At 43.2% G+C, this 17,263-nt stretch overlaps 1 protein-coding gene and 1 non-coding gene across 6 annotated transcripts in view; both read left to right on the top strand.

Annotated features, from left to right (window-relative positions):
- Window positions 1–17,263, top strand: part of tcerg1a (transcription elongation regulator 1a (CA150)) — a 62,139-nt gene that overhangs the window by 28,815 nt on the left and 16,061 nt on the right. For all 5 annotated transcript variants that reach the window (XM_060927954.1, XM_060927953.1, XM_060927950.1 and 2 more), the window contains 6 exons: window positions 373–482; window positions 624–712; window positions 4,804–4,964; window positions 7,080–7,158; window positions 15,991–16,126; window positions 16,999–17,088. In XM_060927954.1, coding sequence (XP_060783937.1) covers window positions 373–482; window positions 624–712; window positions 4,804–4,964; window positions 7,080–7,158; window positions 15,991–16,126; window positions 16,999–17,088 — 665 coding nt within the window. The remainder of the gene's footprint in view (window positions 1–372; window positions 483–623; window positions 713–4,803; window positions 4,965–7,079; window positions 7,159–15,990; window positions 16,127–16,998; window positions 17,089–17,263) is intronic.
- LOC132891082 (U1 spliceosomal RNA) lies at window positions 5,470–5,632 on the top strand. The gene has a single exon (XR_009655260.1). It is a non-coding gene; the product is annotated as a U1 spliceosomal RNA (small nuclear RNA).

Genomic DNA, 17,263 nt, shown 5'->3' with positions numbered 1-17,263 from the left:
TCATTGTAAGACGGCAACACTTGTTAGGGCAGCACACGTTTTCTTTCTGTGGCAGAACGTATGTGCCAGGCACTTGGAAAGTTCTAGAAAATTATGAGTAGGGTGCATATAAATTTGGGCGTGGTGCTGGTATTTGAGAGCAGGATGCATGTTCTTGAGGGCATGGCATGGCACCCTGATAAAATAAACTAGCTGGAACACTGCTTTAAGAGACTTTTCATATTTAACAGGGTTTATGAACCGCACAAAGTGGCCACCTTATGGCCTGACTCGGGTACATGTTCTGACATGGCATTGGCCTGTAGCTGTGTCTTGGCATGATTTGGGAGCAGATCGCTTAACTGATAAGCCCTCTGTGATTCTCCATAACAGAAAATGAGCTTGAGAAAGCCAAGGACTCTGCAGAAGATACTGAGGATACTGAGCTCATGGAGGTGGAAGATGGCAGTCCCAAAATTGATCCACCTATAGAGCCAAAGGAGGTACATTTCTGCTCGATGATCATAGCTAATGTGTAACTGTGGAAGAGTTGCATAAACAGCCACCGACTATATTTAACAAATGAAGTGTGCTGGATTTGAATTTTTTTTTAAATCTTTTTTTGGGATTGGTTTTGATTGTAGGAGCCCAAGGAGGTAGAGATGACCGAAGAAGAGAAGGTTGCTAAGAAATCCAAACCTGTAGCCACCAACCCCATTCCAGGCACACCATGGTAGGCAAGAGCCAAGCACACAACTAGTGTTTAAAACCCTAGCTATCTGTTTTGGGGTTGTTTGGGGGAAGTGTGTGCTGCTGCTTTGACTTATGGCCAAAGTATTCCTTTAAAATGCAACCTGAGAGCGTATAGTGCAGTGGTGTTTATCCCCTGCCACAAAGTGCGCAGGGGGATATAGGAATGGAGTCCTTCCATCCGTCCGTTTCAGCCTAGACAAGTTTTCTCAGAAACTACATAAGCTACCTCAGTGAAACTTTGCGTGCTCATATTACTATTCATGATCTAAGTTTTTTTGTTCGAAAATCATTTATGAGAAATGATTATTTTTCAGAGTTATGGCCCTTGGTTTTCATTATTGGACTTTGTACAAGTGGACTCAGTCTGGACAAGTTTTCTCAGAAACTACATAAGCTACTTCAATGAAACTTTGCGTGCCCGTACTACTGAAAAAAGGCTGGGTAGCGTTGTATGAAGTTGTCATAGCACTTATGATATCATGTCAATATTAAAGCAATGGGCTTAAAAGGGTGTAATACCCCTTTTCCACCAAATCAGTTCCAGGGATGGTTCGGAGCCGGTGCTGGTTCACAACTCGTTCAACTTGCGAGCCAGCTGAGAACCAGTTTGCTTTTCCATCGCTTGTGGTGCTAAGAGAAGACACGTCATTACGTCGTTGTATACGCCATTACGTCGCTGTATACGTCAGTTACGTCGCTACTTTTGCATAAACCTTGGTGCGAATATCGAAGCAAAAACAACGTGGAAGAAGAAGCAGCAACAACAGCAATAATAATAATAATGGATGACTTCGCGTTTGTACAGCTGCTGCTTCTCGGCGCTTAAAAATGGCGATCTTTCACGGTCTTATTGTTGTCGGTCTTAACAACTCCCCTCCCGCTGACGTAAGCGGTTCTTTCCTCTGGCCCAGCAGAGAGTTGGTGCTAGCCTGGAACCGGTTTTTCTGGCCCAGAGCCAGTTCTTTGTCAGTGGAAACAGAAAACCCGGTTCCAAACTAAGCACTGGCCCCGAACCAGCCCTGGAACTGCTTTGGTGGAAAAGGGGCATAAGTGTTAAGAGGTCTTCATAAAATGCTCATCGCGGGGGATAATGATGACCATGTCTTTTTGTTTTGATTGTCTTGCTCAATAATAATATTATTATTATTATTATTATTATTACAGTTTGCATAATTAGGCCAACTTGAGAACAAAGTAGTTTTATTGCGTGCCATTTTAAATCCTCAAACTTTTTTCACTGTGCCTTCAAATGTAAAAGGGCAGCACGGTGGTGTAAGTGGTGAGCACGGTCGCCTCACAGCAAGAAGGTTCTGGGTTCGCGGCCGGTGGGGGCCTTTCTGTGTGGAGTTTGCATGTTCTCCCCGTGTCTGTGTGGGTTTCCTCCGGGTGCTCCGGTTTCCCCCACAGTCCAGAGACATGCGGTTAGGTTGATATGGGACGGCCTTGGGCTGAGGTGCCCTTGAGCGAGGCGCCTAACTCCGAACTGCTCCCCGGGCGCTGTTAGCATGGCTGCCCACTGCTCTGGGTATGTGTGCGCGCTCATTGCTCATGTGTGTATTCCCTGCTTCAGATGGAATTTCACAAGTGTGTGATGAATAAAGTTGTTCTTTCTTTCTTAGACTGTTGCTTAGTCACATTAATTATTAAATGTTAAGCACTTCAAAGATTAATAGAGTTAGATGAAATAAAATGGGATTTTTACACACAACAGTCTCTAGAGTTTACTCAGAATGGTGCAATAAAGTAAAAACATCCAGTGAGTGGCAGTTATGAGCACAGAAATGCCTTGTTGATGGGAGAGGTCAATGGAGAACAGCCAGACTGGTTCAAGCTGACAGAAAGGCTACAGTAACTCAAATAAACATTCCGTACAATTGTGGTGAGCAGAAAAGCATCTCAGAATACACATGTCGAACCTTGAGGTGGATGGGCTACAACAGCAGAAGACCACGTTGGGTTCCACTTCGCTCCGTGGGCGTATGGGTCAGACATTAGATAATAAGCCGTCTTTGTGTGAATGCACTAGTATCACTGTCAGTTATGTGTCTTTTTATATTTCAGGGAATCATGGTAATTGTTCCACTCTGATTTGCTGAGTCGACGCATTGAAATCAAGATTTCTAACTTTCAGTGTATCTTGTATGAAATGAAGAATACAAATATTAAAACAAAACCGTGCAAAGAAATGTGCCTCATCCAACAACAATATCTGATCATAAAGCTGAAACCAGTGTGCCAACTTTCTGTAAAATTACGCACACCTAGTTTTTGATTCCATAAATGTTTGTATAAATACAACCCCGATTCCAAAAATGTTGGGATAAAGTACAAATTGTAAATAAAAACGGAATGCAATGATGTGGAAGTTTCAAAATTCCATATTTTATTCAGAATAGAACATAGATGACATATCAAATGTTTAAACTGAGAAAATGTATCATTTAAAGAGAAAAATTAGGTGATTTTAAATTTCATGACAACACCACATCTCAAAAAAGTTGGGACAAGGCCATGTTTCCCACTGTGAGACATCCCCTTTTCTCTTTACAACAGTCTGTAAACGTCTGGGGACTGAGGAGACAAGTTGCTCAAGTTTAGGGATAGGAATGTTAACCCATTCTTGTCTAATGTAGGATTCTAGTTGCTCAACTGTCTTAGGTCTTTTTTGTCGTATCTTCCGTTTTATGATGTGCCAAATGTTTTCTATGGGTGAAAGATCTGGACTGCAGGCTGGCCAGTTCAGTACCCGGACCCTTCTTCTACGCAGCCATGATGCTGTAATTGATGCAGTATGTGGTTTGGCATTGTGATGTTGGAAAATGCAAGGTCTTCCCTGAAAGAGACGTCGTCTGGATGGGAGCATATGTTGCTCTAGAACCTGGATATACCTTTATATATATCTGGTGTCTTTCCAGATGTGTAAGCTGCCCATGCCACACGCACTAATGCAACCCCATACCATCAGAGATGCAGGCTTCTGAACTGAGCGCTGATAACAACTTGGGTCGTCCTTCTCCTCTTTAGTCCGAATGACACGGCGTCCCTGATTTCCATAAAGAACTTCAAATTTTGATTCGTCTGACCACAGAACAGTTTTCCACTTTGCCACAGTCCATTTTAAATGAGCCTTGGCCCAGAGAAGACGTCTGCACTTCTGGATCGTGTTTAGATACGGCTTCTTCTTTGAACTATAGAGTTTTAGCTGGCAACGGCGGATGGCACGGTGAATTGTGTTCACAGATAATGTTCTCTGGAAATATTCCTGAGCCCATTTTGTGATTTCCAATACAGAAGCATGCCTGTATGTGATGCAGTGGCGTCTAAGGGCCCGAAGATCACGGGCACCCAGTATGGTTTTCCGGCCTTGACCATTGCACACAGAGATTCTTCCAGATTCTCTGAATCTTTTGATGATATTATGCACTGTAGATGATGATATGTTCAAACTCTTTGCAATTTTACACTGTTGAACTCCTTTCTGATATTGCTCCACTATTTGTCGGCGCAGAATTGGGGGGATTGGTGATCCTCTACCCATCTTTACTTCTGAGAGCCGCTGCCACTCCAAGATGCTCTTTTTATACCCAGTCGTGTTAATGACCTATTGCCAATTGACCTAATGAGTTGCAATTTGGTCCTCCAGCTGTTCCTTTTTTGTACCTTTAACTTTTCCAGCCTCTTATTGCCCCTGTCCCAACTTTTTTGACGTGTTGCTGTCATGAAATTTCAAATGAGCCAATATTTGGCATGAAATTTCAAAATGTCTCACTTTCGACATTTGATATGTTGTCTATGTTCTATTGTGAATACAATATCAGTTTTTGAGATTTTGTATATTATTGCATTCCGTTTTTATTTACAATTTGTACTTTGTCCCAACTTTTTTGGAATCGGGGTTGTAAAGCATCCTGTTTAAATCTTTGACTGATTTTAAGCTGATTTTTCGATAGAACTTGTAGACAGTGATTTTAAATATTGACTATGTTGGAAGTTACAGAGACTTTATCTGTGCATAAACACTTTGTTTCAGACCTTTTAGTGTTGTGTTGTTCAATTCTGTTTCCATGTCAGGTGTGTGGTATGGACTGGTGATGATCGTGTTTTCTTCTACAACCCCACCACCCGTTTGTCCATGTGGGAGCGGCCGGAGGAGCTGGTGGGGCGAGCTGATGTTGATAAGAGCATACAGGAACCACCACACAAGAGAGGCCTAGACAATGGCCCTAAATCCGGTTAGTGGTCTTCCGCTGCACCCGTCTTAACACTTAAACATGGCCATGAGAGTAAATCAGGTCGTCTTTTGTATTGTCTTAGTTCTGACTTGCATTAGAAGTTCTTGTAGCTGAGCCAGTTTGTGTTAAATGCTGGAATTGTATTCTGTGATCGTGTCGTTCAGTATATCAAGTATGTGTTAGGTATACGGTATTGATTTTAGTACTGGGTCAGTGATTGTAACAGGATCTGATTTATAACAAACACAGGCATGTCGACTCTTAAAGGGGAACTGAAGGCAAATTTTTTATTATCAAAATTCTATTCATCTCATTTTATTAAATATAGGAATGCATTTCTGACAGCTATTTTGTCACTGCTATAGCGAGTTATGAGTGTTTGAAATATGCTATGTAATCTATCAGGCCATATGTCAAAGCAATGGCCGTAAACGAGATTCGCTGAGACCTGTGCGAGACTTTGTAGGACGGAAGTAAAACATACAGAGGAGTATGTATGACATACATACTTACCTGGCAGAGGAGATACCATGATCAAGAAGGTGGTTCACCCAGGGCGAGGCTCAGCCATTGCACTCCGGCTGTCTGACCCCTGCGAATTCCCCAAATGTGGGAATCTCGAGTGCATAATTTGTGGTAGTGGGGGACTGCGTTTGTGCTCTCCCCTGATTTTGGGCAGCACGGTGGTGTAGTGGTTAGCACGGTCACCTCACAGCAAGAAGGTTCTGGGTTTGAGCCCCGTGACCGGTGAGGGCCTTTCTGTGTGGAGTTTGCATGTTCTCCCCGTGTCTGCGTGGGTTTCCTCCGGGTGCTCCGGTTTCCCCCACAGTCCAAAGACATGCAGTTAGGTTGACGTGGGGCGACCTTGGGCTGAGGTGCCCTTGAGCAAGGTACCTGACCCCTGACTGCTCCCCGGGCACTTTAGTGTGGCTGCCCACTGCTCTGGGTGTGTGCGCGCGTGTGTTCACTGCTTCAGATGGGTTAAATGCAGAGGATGAATTTCACTGTGCTTGAAGTGTGCATGTGACGAATAAAGGTTTCTTCTTCTATACAGCGGAAATCAAAGTGGCCAACGTTGTCAAAAGACGCACGCGCCCTCCTTTGAATGCTGACGTAATCAAGCCGGAAGTTTCCCCTTTGTCCAAAATCGCTCCCTACTCATTATATAGGGCACTATACAGTGGGGACGCCATTTTGTATTGTTGCCCGAAACCTTAGTGAGGATTATTTACACCCTATATAATGCACTTAAAGTATCCCACAATGCATCACAAAATGTAGTGTACAGCCGATGGTCACTAACCAAAGCAATATATCCCATCATGCATTGCGGTCACGCTGAAAGAAATCAAATTAAGTGTCTCAAATTTGATTTAATAAAAGGCAGCGGCAAAGAAGAAAGTATTCAGCCTTGATTTTAAAAAACTGAAAGATGCAGGTACTTTGTATTGATTAATGTGGGAAATGCGCTCAGTATAATATGGATTTATCACAAAAATGCATGCATGTATTTATCATTTTGAAAACCCACCAGCCGACTGATCTGGCACGTTTTAATTGTGCAACAGTAATGACGTAAATACCAGCGCGACGGAGTAGTGTCCGAAAGCGGGGGGGGGCTTCTTCCCCCTCCCAATTTAACCCATGGTTCGAAGTTGTATGGAATAATCTCCATCACTGATGAAGCTGGTAAATCTCAAAATTAATCTAAATTGGAATGATATGGCGGTCTGGCCACTGTGTAAACAGTTTTCAAAATGAAAATCTCGTGAAGATCACGCGGATAAGCAACGCCTGCCATGGACCACACGAACTACAACATGGCTAAAAACCGAAAAGGCCGATAAGTGTAATATAATATGCCAATACGAGTCACGATACAAGGTTAAGAAAACCGAAAACATAACTGAATAACACGTTAATTAAGAAATAAAGCAAGTTTAAAAATGACTTCAGTTCCCCTTTAAACTCTTACTGCACGGGACATTATCGTTGTTGACCCGTAGTCATGCCTTCTGAAGACCTGTGTGTCATCTGTCTTGAATGACTTGCTGATTTTCCATTTCTCTGTCCAAACCATCTGTCCTTAACAAAAGTGTGTGTTTGTGTGAACAGTAATTGTTAAGCAGGAACAGGAGCTTGCAGCTACAGAGGACACATCAGAGGATGAGCCCAGCAGTGCCAAGAAGAGAAAGTGAGGTTTCATTTCATTTTAATGTTAGTTATAGAGATGCATGATAATACTGAAGCACTAATTATCTTGCATGTTAATATTTATGAAATGTTGCCATCTGCCCATAATTTTCTCACAGATGAAAATTCCTGTTTCCCATTTCATTACTGTTTTTAATATGCTCTCAAAAACTTACCCTCACCCATTTCTCTTTTGGGGAAATAACTGACACCATCTTAAAGGGCTGATGACACGAACATGACTCTATGCAATTTCTTAAATAAACTATACAGCATGGCAAACATGTTAGATTTCTGTTATAATTACGTGAAAAGAAGCTGTTGTTACGCAAATATCCAACTTTTAATTGCACAGCGCAAGAAAACTGGGTCCGTGGCTCGCGGCCATGTTGTGACGTCAGCGGAAGAACACGCTGCGGTTCACTGGCTGTCTACTCAATGGAAATGGCGCATGAAAACGCCGGTGAACTCTCTAGTGCTAGCTCTTCCTCTTCTGGGAGTCTAGAATTGTGTTGATCTCTTCCGAATAGAATCTATGATAGCCTACCCTCTTTACCCTTTGCCTCTCGTTGCTAGGCGGCAGTTACATGAAAGCCGCAAGCTTTCACAAGCAAATACATGACTGATATCACGCCGACTTTATGATTACATTTATGATTATCATGTAGAATCTATAGCTCCACGTACCTTTATCTTATGTCGTTTCACAACACATGTTCTGACAGGAGGACAGATTGGGAGGTTTCCCGCCCAGTTGAGCGGTTTCAAGTGCATTTTGGTGGGTTTTGAACATATTTTGGGCTGGAAAACGTCAGCAGTATCTGGCAACAGATACTGCTGACGTTTTCCAGCCCAAAATATGTTCAAAACCCACCAAAATGCACTTGAAACCGCTCAACTGGGCGGGAAACCTCCCAATCTGGCAACACTGTGTAGGCACTGATGATGGTAATAACACACGTTTGTGATGAACTGAACACCCAAGAGATTCTTTTAAGCTGGGAAGGGTGTCAAAACAATCCAAATCGAAGTGTTCAGAGCACAGGACGGATGTTGGTGAGGGCTCCCACTTGTCACGAGTGCGCCTGACTTGCTTCACCCACTTCGCATGCAGCTCGGGATCTCTGGGAAACTTGAATAAACTTACCCCATCCTTGTAGGTTTTGGAGCAAAAGCCGGCAACACAACGCGAAGGCATAATAACTTATATATATATAATGTATAATAATACTAATAATGACAAACTGAACACCTGTCGCATCAACAACAAACTGGTAAGTTAGGAGGAAGGTTCTTTTGCTGACGTCATAAAGCTCCTCTTCCTCTTTCGTCTCCTGGGTGCTGCAGCCATGTCAAATTTGCCCAGATAGCCGCGTTTTTTATCATAACTTGTAAAATAGGCGCCTTCGTGAATTAATATATGGATCATCGGGAATTACTTTTTATGTTATAAAACATCGCCAAAGATGTCAAAAACGTGTCATCAGCACTTTAAGGACCGTTCCAACGTTATTTTTAGCTTAAGTGAAGTTTGAACTGATCCCTCGGCATGACAAGGGATCAAGTTCACATAAATGTAAAACTGAAGTCCCTCAGAAATGATCGAAAAGCTGTTGCATGCTAATTATAGGCCATAGAAAGAAGATACACTATTGCCAAAGGACACCAGGTCATCATGCCTGGATGCGCTTGTTGAACATCCCATTCTAAAACCATGGTCATCTGTCCCATCCTCGCAGCCATTTCCACTAGAGTTTGGAACATGGCTAGTATTCAGGCATAAGAGCGTTAGTGGGCTCAGGCAGTGAGCCAGAAGGCTTGGTGTACAGTTATTATTTCCATCCCAAAGGTGTTCAGCGAGGTTGAGGTCATGGCCCTCTGAGGCCATTCGAGTTTGTCTGTACAAATCTTGGGAAACCACGTCTTTATGGAGCTCACTTTTTGGACAGGCCTGTTATTGTGCTAGAACAGGTTTGGGCCTCTTGGTTCCAGTGAAGAGAAATCTTAATGTTAAAGAATACAAAGATATTCTAGACAGCTTTGCGCTTCTAACTTTGTAGCAATAGTTTGGGGAAGACCCAGTTTGCGGATGTGACGGTTAGGTCTCCATATACCTTTGGCCATATAGTATACTTGGAATATTCACTACCCAGCCAAAAAAAGTAACACACACTCTTTGGACCGCCTTTAACTTTTGATTATGGCATGCATTTGCTGTGGCATTGTTTCAGCAGCCTTATTCAATGTCACCATGTTTATTTTCACCCAGAGTTGCATTAATTTTTCCTTGATATATTGTCTTGATGATGGGGGAATCGAACCACACTGTAAAGTCTTCTCCAGCACATCCCAAAGACTTTCAATGGGGTTAAGGTCGGGATTCTGTGGTGGCCAGTTCATACGTCAAAATGGTTCCTCATGCTCCCTAAAACACTTTCACAATGTGAGCCCTAATTTTATGCCCGTTCCATCAGGGAAGAAAAAAAAATCCATTGATGTGATAACCTGGTCATTCAGTACGTTCAGGTCGTCAGCTGACTTCATTTTATTGCCACATAATGTTTTTCAGCCTAAACCTGACCAACTGAAGCAACCTCAGATCATAACACTGCTTCCAGAGGCTTGTACAGTGGCCACTATGCATGATGGATACATCACCTCATGCACTTCCTTTCTTACCCTGATGTCCCCATTGCTTGGGAATAGACCCTTTTCAGTCACGTGACCTTCGTAAACGCGACCACCATTTTGGACATGTAGTGGACTTCGGCTCGAATTGGTTTGAATGCGAGGAAGGCGACAAACGGAGAACATACAAGAAAAAGGAGCGAGATGCAGAAAACACCTTCGCTATCCAGCGACGTAGGGCATTTACAGGGCGAGCAGAGGGAGAAATAACAACAGTAACGACACATTAGCAACGCCGTACAGAAATAACGGTTTATGGCACAGACCCTTTCGGTTCTTGCTCATCTAGCTTCTACAATGACTGCTTAGACTGCAACAATAATACCTAACACACATTTAAGTATCCGTCGTAAAGACGTGAAACTCATCGAGTGACGAGTGTGTTCATTGATAAGCTAACACAATCTAAAAGTAGACATACCATCACACTGCCCTGGCGCTGTGTACAGTTTACCTTCTACGGTTTGTGCACTCACTATTTGCCATTACTTTCTCCAACCGTTGTTACAGATTACAGGGAACGGCCTGGATTTAAGAGACAAATACATGTTCCTCTTATTTTGAACACTTATTTGTAGGCAGTGCTTAATTTGTAAAGTGGGAGGTCCCGGAGCGCAGAGGATGAGCGGCTCCGGTGCGGAAAAAAAGAGGGGGGCGCGGCGCTGCGCTTCTGGGCATGTTTTGTAATAACACTGCAAATTAAGTTCATCTGCAGATATTTTGTGGATGTCGTTTCATGAGAGAAATCACCAACAAGACAGATATCAAAATCAGACATTAACACTAAATAAACTTGCATTTTTTTATTTAATTATTTGTTTTGTTTTTTTGTTACATAGTCAAAAGAGGTGTCGGATCACCGGATCCAGTGTAAATAGCTGCCGGAGCCAACGCCCGAGGTTCCGGAGCGCGCTCCGGCTTGCTCCCCCTCAAATTAAGCGCTGTTTGTAGGACACTGCCTCTGATCTGTCCTACAGTCTACCAACAGCAAAGGAACACAACGCTAGCTAATAGCTACTACAGAAGAACAAAGAGGTTACAATGGGTTATTTTAGCCTATTTGGTTACACACTCGCCGCCACAGAATGTTAACAGCAATGTAATGCCTTTTCTGGCTAATTTTATTCGTCTTACCTCCAACAAAGTGGTCACTACACAAGCGTTGGTGTGCCGCTATCCATCTTCTCCGTCGGTCAGCATCTACCGGGATCCGATAAAATGATAACCCTTGCCTTGTTTGTTGATGGTTACTACATCCAGGTGCACAACAATATAGTGGCATGATGGAAGTCTTGCTGAAAATAAACACTTTCTTTGCTGCCGTTCCTCAATGCTGGCTGTGGTAAACTACTGGTAGTACATGTCCAAAATGGCGGCCGCGTTTGTCGTGACGTCACGTGAAAAGGGTCCATAGACTAAATCTGAGCTCGTCAGACCACATGACCTTTTTCCATTGCTCCAGAGTCCAATCTTTATGCTCCCTAGCAAATTGAAGCCTTTTCTTCCAATTATCCTCACGAACAAGGGTTTTCTTTTTGCCACACCGCTCTTTACTTCCAATCCTGTATGTTCTTGTCCCATTGTACATGTGGAAATGCTCTTAATTTCTCTATTAAACATAGCCATGAGTTTTGTTTTTGTTTTTTTACGATTCAGCTTCAAGTGTTTTGTGATCTCTGATCACAGTCGGTCAAGATTTTTTCTGATCACGTTTCTTCCGTGAAGTTGATGGTTCACCACTGTCCTTACAAGTTTTAATAACGCATTGGACAGTTCTTGACCCCCTTCCAGTGATTTCAGCAATCTCCTTAGTCATTTTCTTTGCTTGATGCAGGCCAATAATTTGACCCGTCTGAAACACAGTAGCATCTTTTCCACAACTACGAAATACGTCTTCCAACTTGTTTGTTTAAGAAATGAGAAGCGACTCGCTGCATCGGTTAGGGTTAAAAGAATTGTCAGCTGAAACATATTAATCACTGCAGTAATTATCCAATCAAAGGCTCTTAAGTGTTTGTTTGTTTATTTAAATCCAAATGGTGGCTTTTTTTGGCCACTCAGCGTGTTAAGAATCTCATTCATCTCATTATCTGTAGCCGCTTTATCCTTCTACAGGGTCGCAGGCAAGCTGAAGCCTATCCCAGCTGACTACGGGCGAGAGGCGGGGTACACCCTGGACAAGTCGCCAGGTCATCACAGGGCTGACACATAGACACAGACAACCATTCACACTCACATTCACACCTACGGTCAATTTAGAGTCACCAGTTAACCTAACCTGCATGTCTTTGGACTGTGGGGGAAACCGGAGCACCCGGAGGAAACCCATGCGGACACGGGGAGAACATGCAAACTCTGCACAGAAAGGCCCTCGCCGGCCACGGGGCTCGAACCCGGACCTTCTTGCTGTGAGGCGACAGCGCTAACCACTACACCACCGTGCCGCCCCGTGTTAAGAATATAACATTTAATTTGAGAAGTTCAAACAGGGCGCTATGTAATAAACCAATGTGCAGATTGCTTCATGTGTGTTTTGTGCTGTCAAGGGTAGGTGCATTATTTTTTTTAAATCCACTCCTTGTTGCCCCGTCGTCCCCTTGTTTGACCAGTGGCCACTTGTACGTAGATGTTGAGAGACTATCAGAGAGAACATCTTTTAAAACTGTGTAGAAATAGTTCAATTCTAAAATACACATAAACTGTACTGCAAAGGCAATGGTCTGTGTATTCAGTCCATATTAATCCTGATGTACACTGTGACACATGATTGCGTCTGTTTTTTTAAAAACAAAATTTGATTGTTGGATAATTAAAAAAAAAAAATCTAATTTCAGCTGTAAGGTCCACTCTTCGGCATGTTGAGGTTTTGATTTCTCATGGTAATTAACAGCCTTTTTTTTTTTTTTTTTTAGAAATTTGTACCCACATGGGGAAATAATATTGAGAACATCAACAAAACATGCTGAATCAACAAAATGTCTGGTCAGTTGAACTGTGACAACAATTTGCTACTCTGTATATTTCCTGATATCAAGGCAGTACAGAAAATAAAGGATGTAGTCGCTGCCCTTGTAGACAACTAAAGTGGACGATCACGGAATTGTTTCCTTGGTGAAGAAGTAGTCAAGTCAAGTTTATTTGTATAGCGCTTTTAACAATAAACATTGTCGCAAAGCAGCTTTACAGAATTTGAACAACTTAAAATATGAGCTAATTTTATCCCTAATCTATAACCAATGAGCAAGCCTGTGGCGACGGTGGCAAGGAAAAACTCCCTCAGACAACATGAGGAAGAAACCTCGAGAGGAACCAGACTCATTCAAGAACTCCTTCACCACATCCAGCCAAATCAAGCAAACTGTCTAGGAATTAGGCCTATCATTGTTAAAGTCGACAATCAAGAGACCCGTTCATGAATGTAAATGCAGAGAGTTTACCTTAAAGGGCATATCATGGGTAAATTCAGGAGCAAGATCAATGTAATTCTCCTATTTTATATTAAACTTTGGTCAAATATCTGTCACATTTTGCATTTTGTGCAATTTTTTACCTTGTGCAATACCAGAAAAATTCAGTTGAAGTCAAGCCATTTGAGGCGAATTCGTCCGCATTTGGATTTCCCGGGAAACATTGATTTTCGTGACGTCGCGTGCGGGACGCCTCCTTCTGAATCCTACGTCAGCGCTGGTTTGTTTATGAGAAAACAGCCTGGTGGTTTTCTGCAAATTTCTTCAACATTATCACGTAATGGTTAACAGATGTATCGTAGGAGGGTGTAGCAACACCAATCTTGATGGGATTAGTACTCATCGTTTTCCAAAAGACCGGACAATGAGAGAGAAATGGGAGTGTTTGGTCTACACAGGCTGTGCACTGAAACCATGCAAAGCTCGCGCAGCCTGCTGGCGCTTCCGCAGGTAACGTCACGAATCTGGCTCCAGACTCCCTTGGGATTTTTCCAGACGCGTTTTGTTATTTTATTTTTTTCTGCTGTAGACAGATGGCCTTGTGCAAAATTACCCTTCTGGATGAGTGTGTAAAGGGACGTACTTTCATATTTAAAAAAAAAAAACAAAATTGGTCCAGAATATGCACTTTAAAGTCGACAATCAAGAGACCCGTTCATGAATGTAAAATACAGAGGGTTTACCTTAAGATGCAAACCACTGATAATACTCAAGAACAGAACAGCCAGGTTAGACTTTGCTAGAAAGCCTCTCCAGTTCTGGAACAAGATTCTTTGGACAGATGAAACCAAAAGTAACTTGATGATGACAAGAGAAGTGTATGGAGAAGGAAAGGAAGGGTTCATGATCCAAAGTATTTACTGATGTGACTGCTGGTAGAAGTAGCAGGATGAATTCTGAAGTATATAGAGCTATACTTTCTGCTCAGATTCAGTCAAATGCTGCAAAACTAATAGGGCAGCGCTTCATGGTACCGATGGATAATGACCCAAAACATGCTGCAAAAGCAACGAGAGAGCTTCTTCAGGCAAAGAAATGGAAGGTTCTTAAATGGTTGAGTCAGTCAAACCAAATGAGCATGTTTTTTTACTTACTGAAGACAAAACTGAAGGCAGAAAGACTCAAACAGCAACTAATGGCCCTTTTCCACTACCCTTTTTCAGCTCACTTCAGCCCGACACGGCTCGCGTTTCGACTACCTCAGAGCAGCACGACTCGGCTCGCTTCAGCCCTGCTTAGCAACCAAAACTCGCACGGTTTTGGAGTGGGGCTGAAGCGAGCCAAACCGAGCCGAGTGGGGCTAGGGGCGTGAGGAGACACTCCCCTGTGCACTGATTGGTGAGGAGGAGTGTCCTCACATGCCCTGCGAGCATGCTGTTGTCTGTAAACACCGTAAACCCGGAAGAAGAAGAATTACGAGAATTTCTGAAGCCTTATTATGCGCCTTGCCTCATCTCTACGCTCTTGCCAGTATCTGTTGTCGGTGACAACAAGCCACAGCACCAAGACCAGCAACACTAACGACTCCATGTCCTCCATGTTTATTGTTTACTATCCGGGTCGTGAGACTACCGCTTAAAAGGTCACTGATGTCACTGTTTGCGCCGCCTAACGACATCACGTGATGTCCACCCACTTTTGCTAACTCCACCCAATGTGTCCACCCACTTCCAGCCAGCACGGTTCAGCGCGGTTGTAGTCGAAATGCAACTCCAACAGCCCCACTCAGCTCGACTCAGCCCAACTCAGCACGGCACGGCTCAGCCCAACTCAGCCGCGTTGGTAGTGGAAAAGCGGCATAAGTTTGCATGGTAACGCATCTCAAGGGAGGAAACTCAACATTTAGTCATGTCCATGGGTTCCAGATTTCAGGTAGCCATTGACTGCAAGGGATTTACATCTCATCTCATTATCTCTAGTCACTTTATCCTTCTACAAGGTCGCAGGCAAGCTGGAGCCTATCCCAGCTGACTATGGGTGAAAGGCGGGGTACACCCTGGACAAGTCGCCAGGTCATCACAGGGCTGACACATAGATACAGACAACTATTCACATTCACACCTACGGTCAATTTAGAGTCACCAGTTAACCTAACCTGCATGTCTTTGGACTGTGGGGGAAACCGGAGCACCCGGAGGAAACCCACACGGACACGCGGAGAACATGCAAACTCCGCACAGAAAGGCCCTCGCCGGCCACAGGGCTCGAACCCGGACCTTCTTGCTGTGAGGCGACAGCGCTAACCACTACACCACCGTGCCGCCCCCCAGGATTTACATCCAAGCGTTAAAATTGAAGCTTATGTTTATAATTATATTCCCTTGTCCGATTTACTTTTGAGCCTGTGAATATGGAGGGACTATGTAAAAAAAAAAATTGCTCTAATTCCTAAATTGTGAATATAATATTTTTGTTAAACCCCTTGAATTAAAGCAAGGGGTTTAACAAAAATATCGTACAAGTCTGCACTTCAGTCAGACTTTGATTGCTTCATTTCAAATCTATGGTGGTGGTGTACAGAAGCAAAATTACGAAAACCGTCACTGAACAAATACTTACGGACCCGACTGTTTTTGTCATACTATTTTAACAACTAAAATTCATAATGTGTCCTCTTTTTGAGTTGCTTGCTAAGGTTTTCCCCTTCAGCTTGAAATTTTCTATGTTGGGTGTCCCAGATTAGAGGAGAAGAAGGAGGCAGATTTGGAGAAGGAAGCAGCAGTGGAGGCTGAGCTGAGAGCAGCAAGGGAGCGAGCTGTTGTTCCACAAGAGACTCGGATGAATCAATTCAAAGATATGCTGCTCGAGAGAGGGGTAAAACCAAATTACTCCTTAAACACACACTTTGCTCCATGCTTTATTCATATTAACACATCAGTTGTGGCTTGGCTAGGCCAGATAACCTTTCAAGTGATATTTAATGAGATTTTTCATTATTCTTAAAGGGATTTCTTTGCCTCTGTTCTTGAAAGGTTGAACCTGTTGCTACCTTGACGCTTTAGGTCTCAATAAGAGACTCTCCTGACCTTTCAACTTATCAGAGTAACACTGATCAGTCTCATCTCATCTTCTCATCAAATATGAGTGTCACTTATCCCCTCACCATGATCAGCAGCAACAGATTAGATGGTTCTCACATTAAAAAGTAAACTGCTCTGTTAAATATGTAGTCGAGAGCTCTTTAAGGTGCTTGCCAAGAGCTATTTGCCCTTTGCCAGTGTGTTCCATATGACAGATAAAAGGCAGCTTTATGCAGTCAAAAGGAGCAGACATCAAGGTGAGTGAGACCCTCCTCCGCTTTTCGCTCCTATGTGCTTAAGAGAGACCATAATGTAGCAACTAGAGCAGCCGCTGCAAAAGATGTTGCGGATCATCCCTCAATCCCCTTTTTGTCCCTGACTAATTACCCCACTCTTGTCCTTGCCAATTAGTGTGGGCAGAGAGCTAGAGGGAGGTGCTGGGCTACCCTGCCGTGTGTGTTATTCATTAGAGATGCTGATGTGGAGGGGGATGAAACGCGGCAGGCACACACCCTGACTTCAGCACTGTGGGGGGACGTGCTCAGAAGAGCTCACCCGCTGAATGTCCTGCTCATTAGAATGGGCGTAACTACAGAGGAAAGGGGCATTAAATGCTCTCATTTCCCGCTCTTTGTTTCTATATTTGTTTCTCTCTGTCTGTGCCAGGTTTCAGCGTTTTCTACATGGGAGAAAGAGCTGCATAAGATAGTATTTGACCCACGTTATCTGCTCTTGAACCCCAAAGAACGGAAGCAGGTACGTTATGCATTCAAAGAGACACATACAGTGGTGCTTGAAAGTTTGTGAACCCTTTAGAATTTTCTATATTTCTGCATAAATTTGACCGAAAACATCAGATTTTCACGCAAGTCCTAAGAGTAGATAAAGAGAACCCAGTTAAACAAATGAGACAAAATTATTATACTTGGTT

This window comes from Neoarius graeffei, chromosome 8, assembly GCF_027579695.1.
Source record: "Neoarius graeffei isolate fNeoGra1 chromosome 8, fNeoGra1.pri, whole genome shotgun sequence".
Lineage (NCBI taxonomy): Eukaryota > Metazoa > Chordata > Actinopteri > Siluriformes > Ariidae > Neoarius > Neoarius graeffei.
The sequence above is the reverse complement of the archived record's forward strand: the minus strand, read 5'-3'. Positions and strand labels throughout refer to the sequence as shown.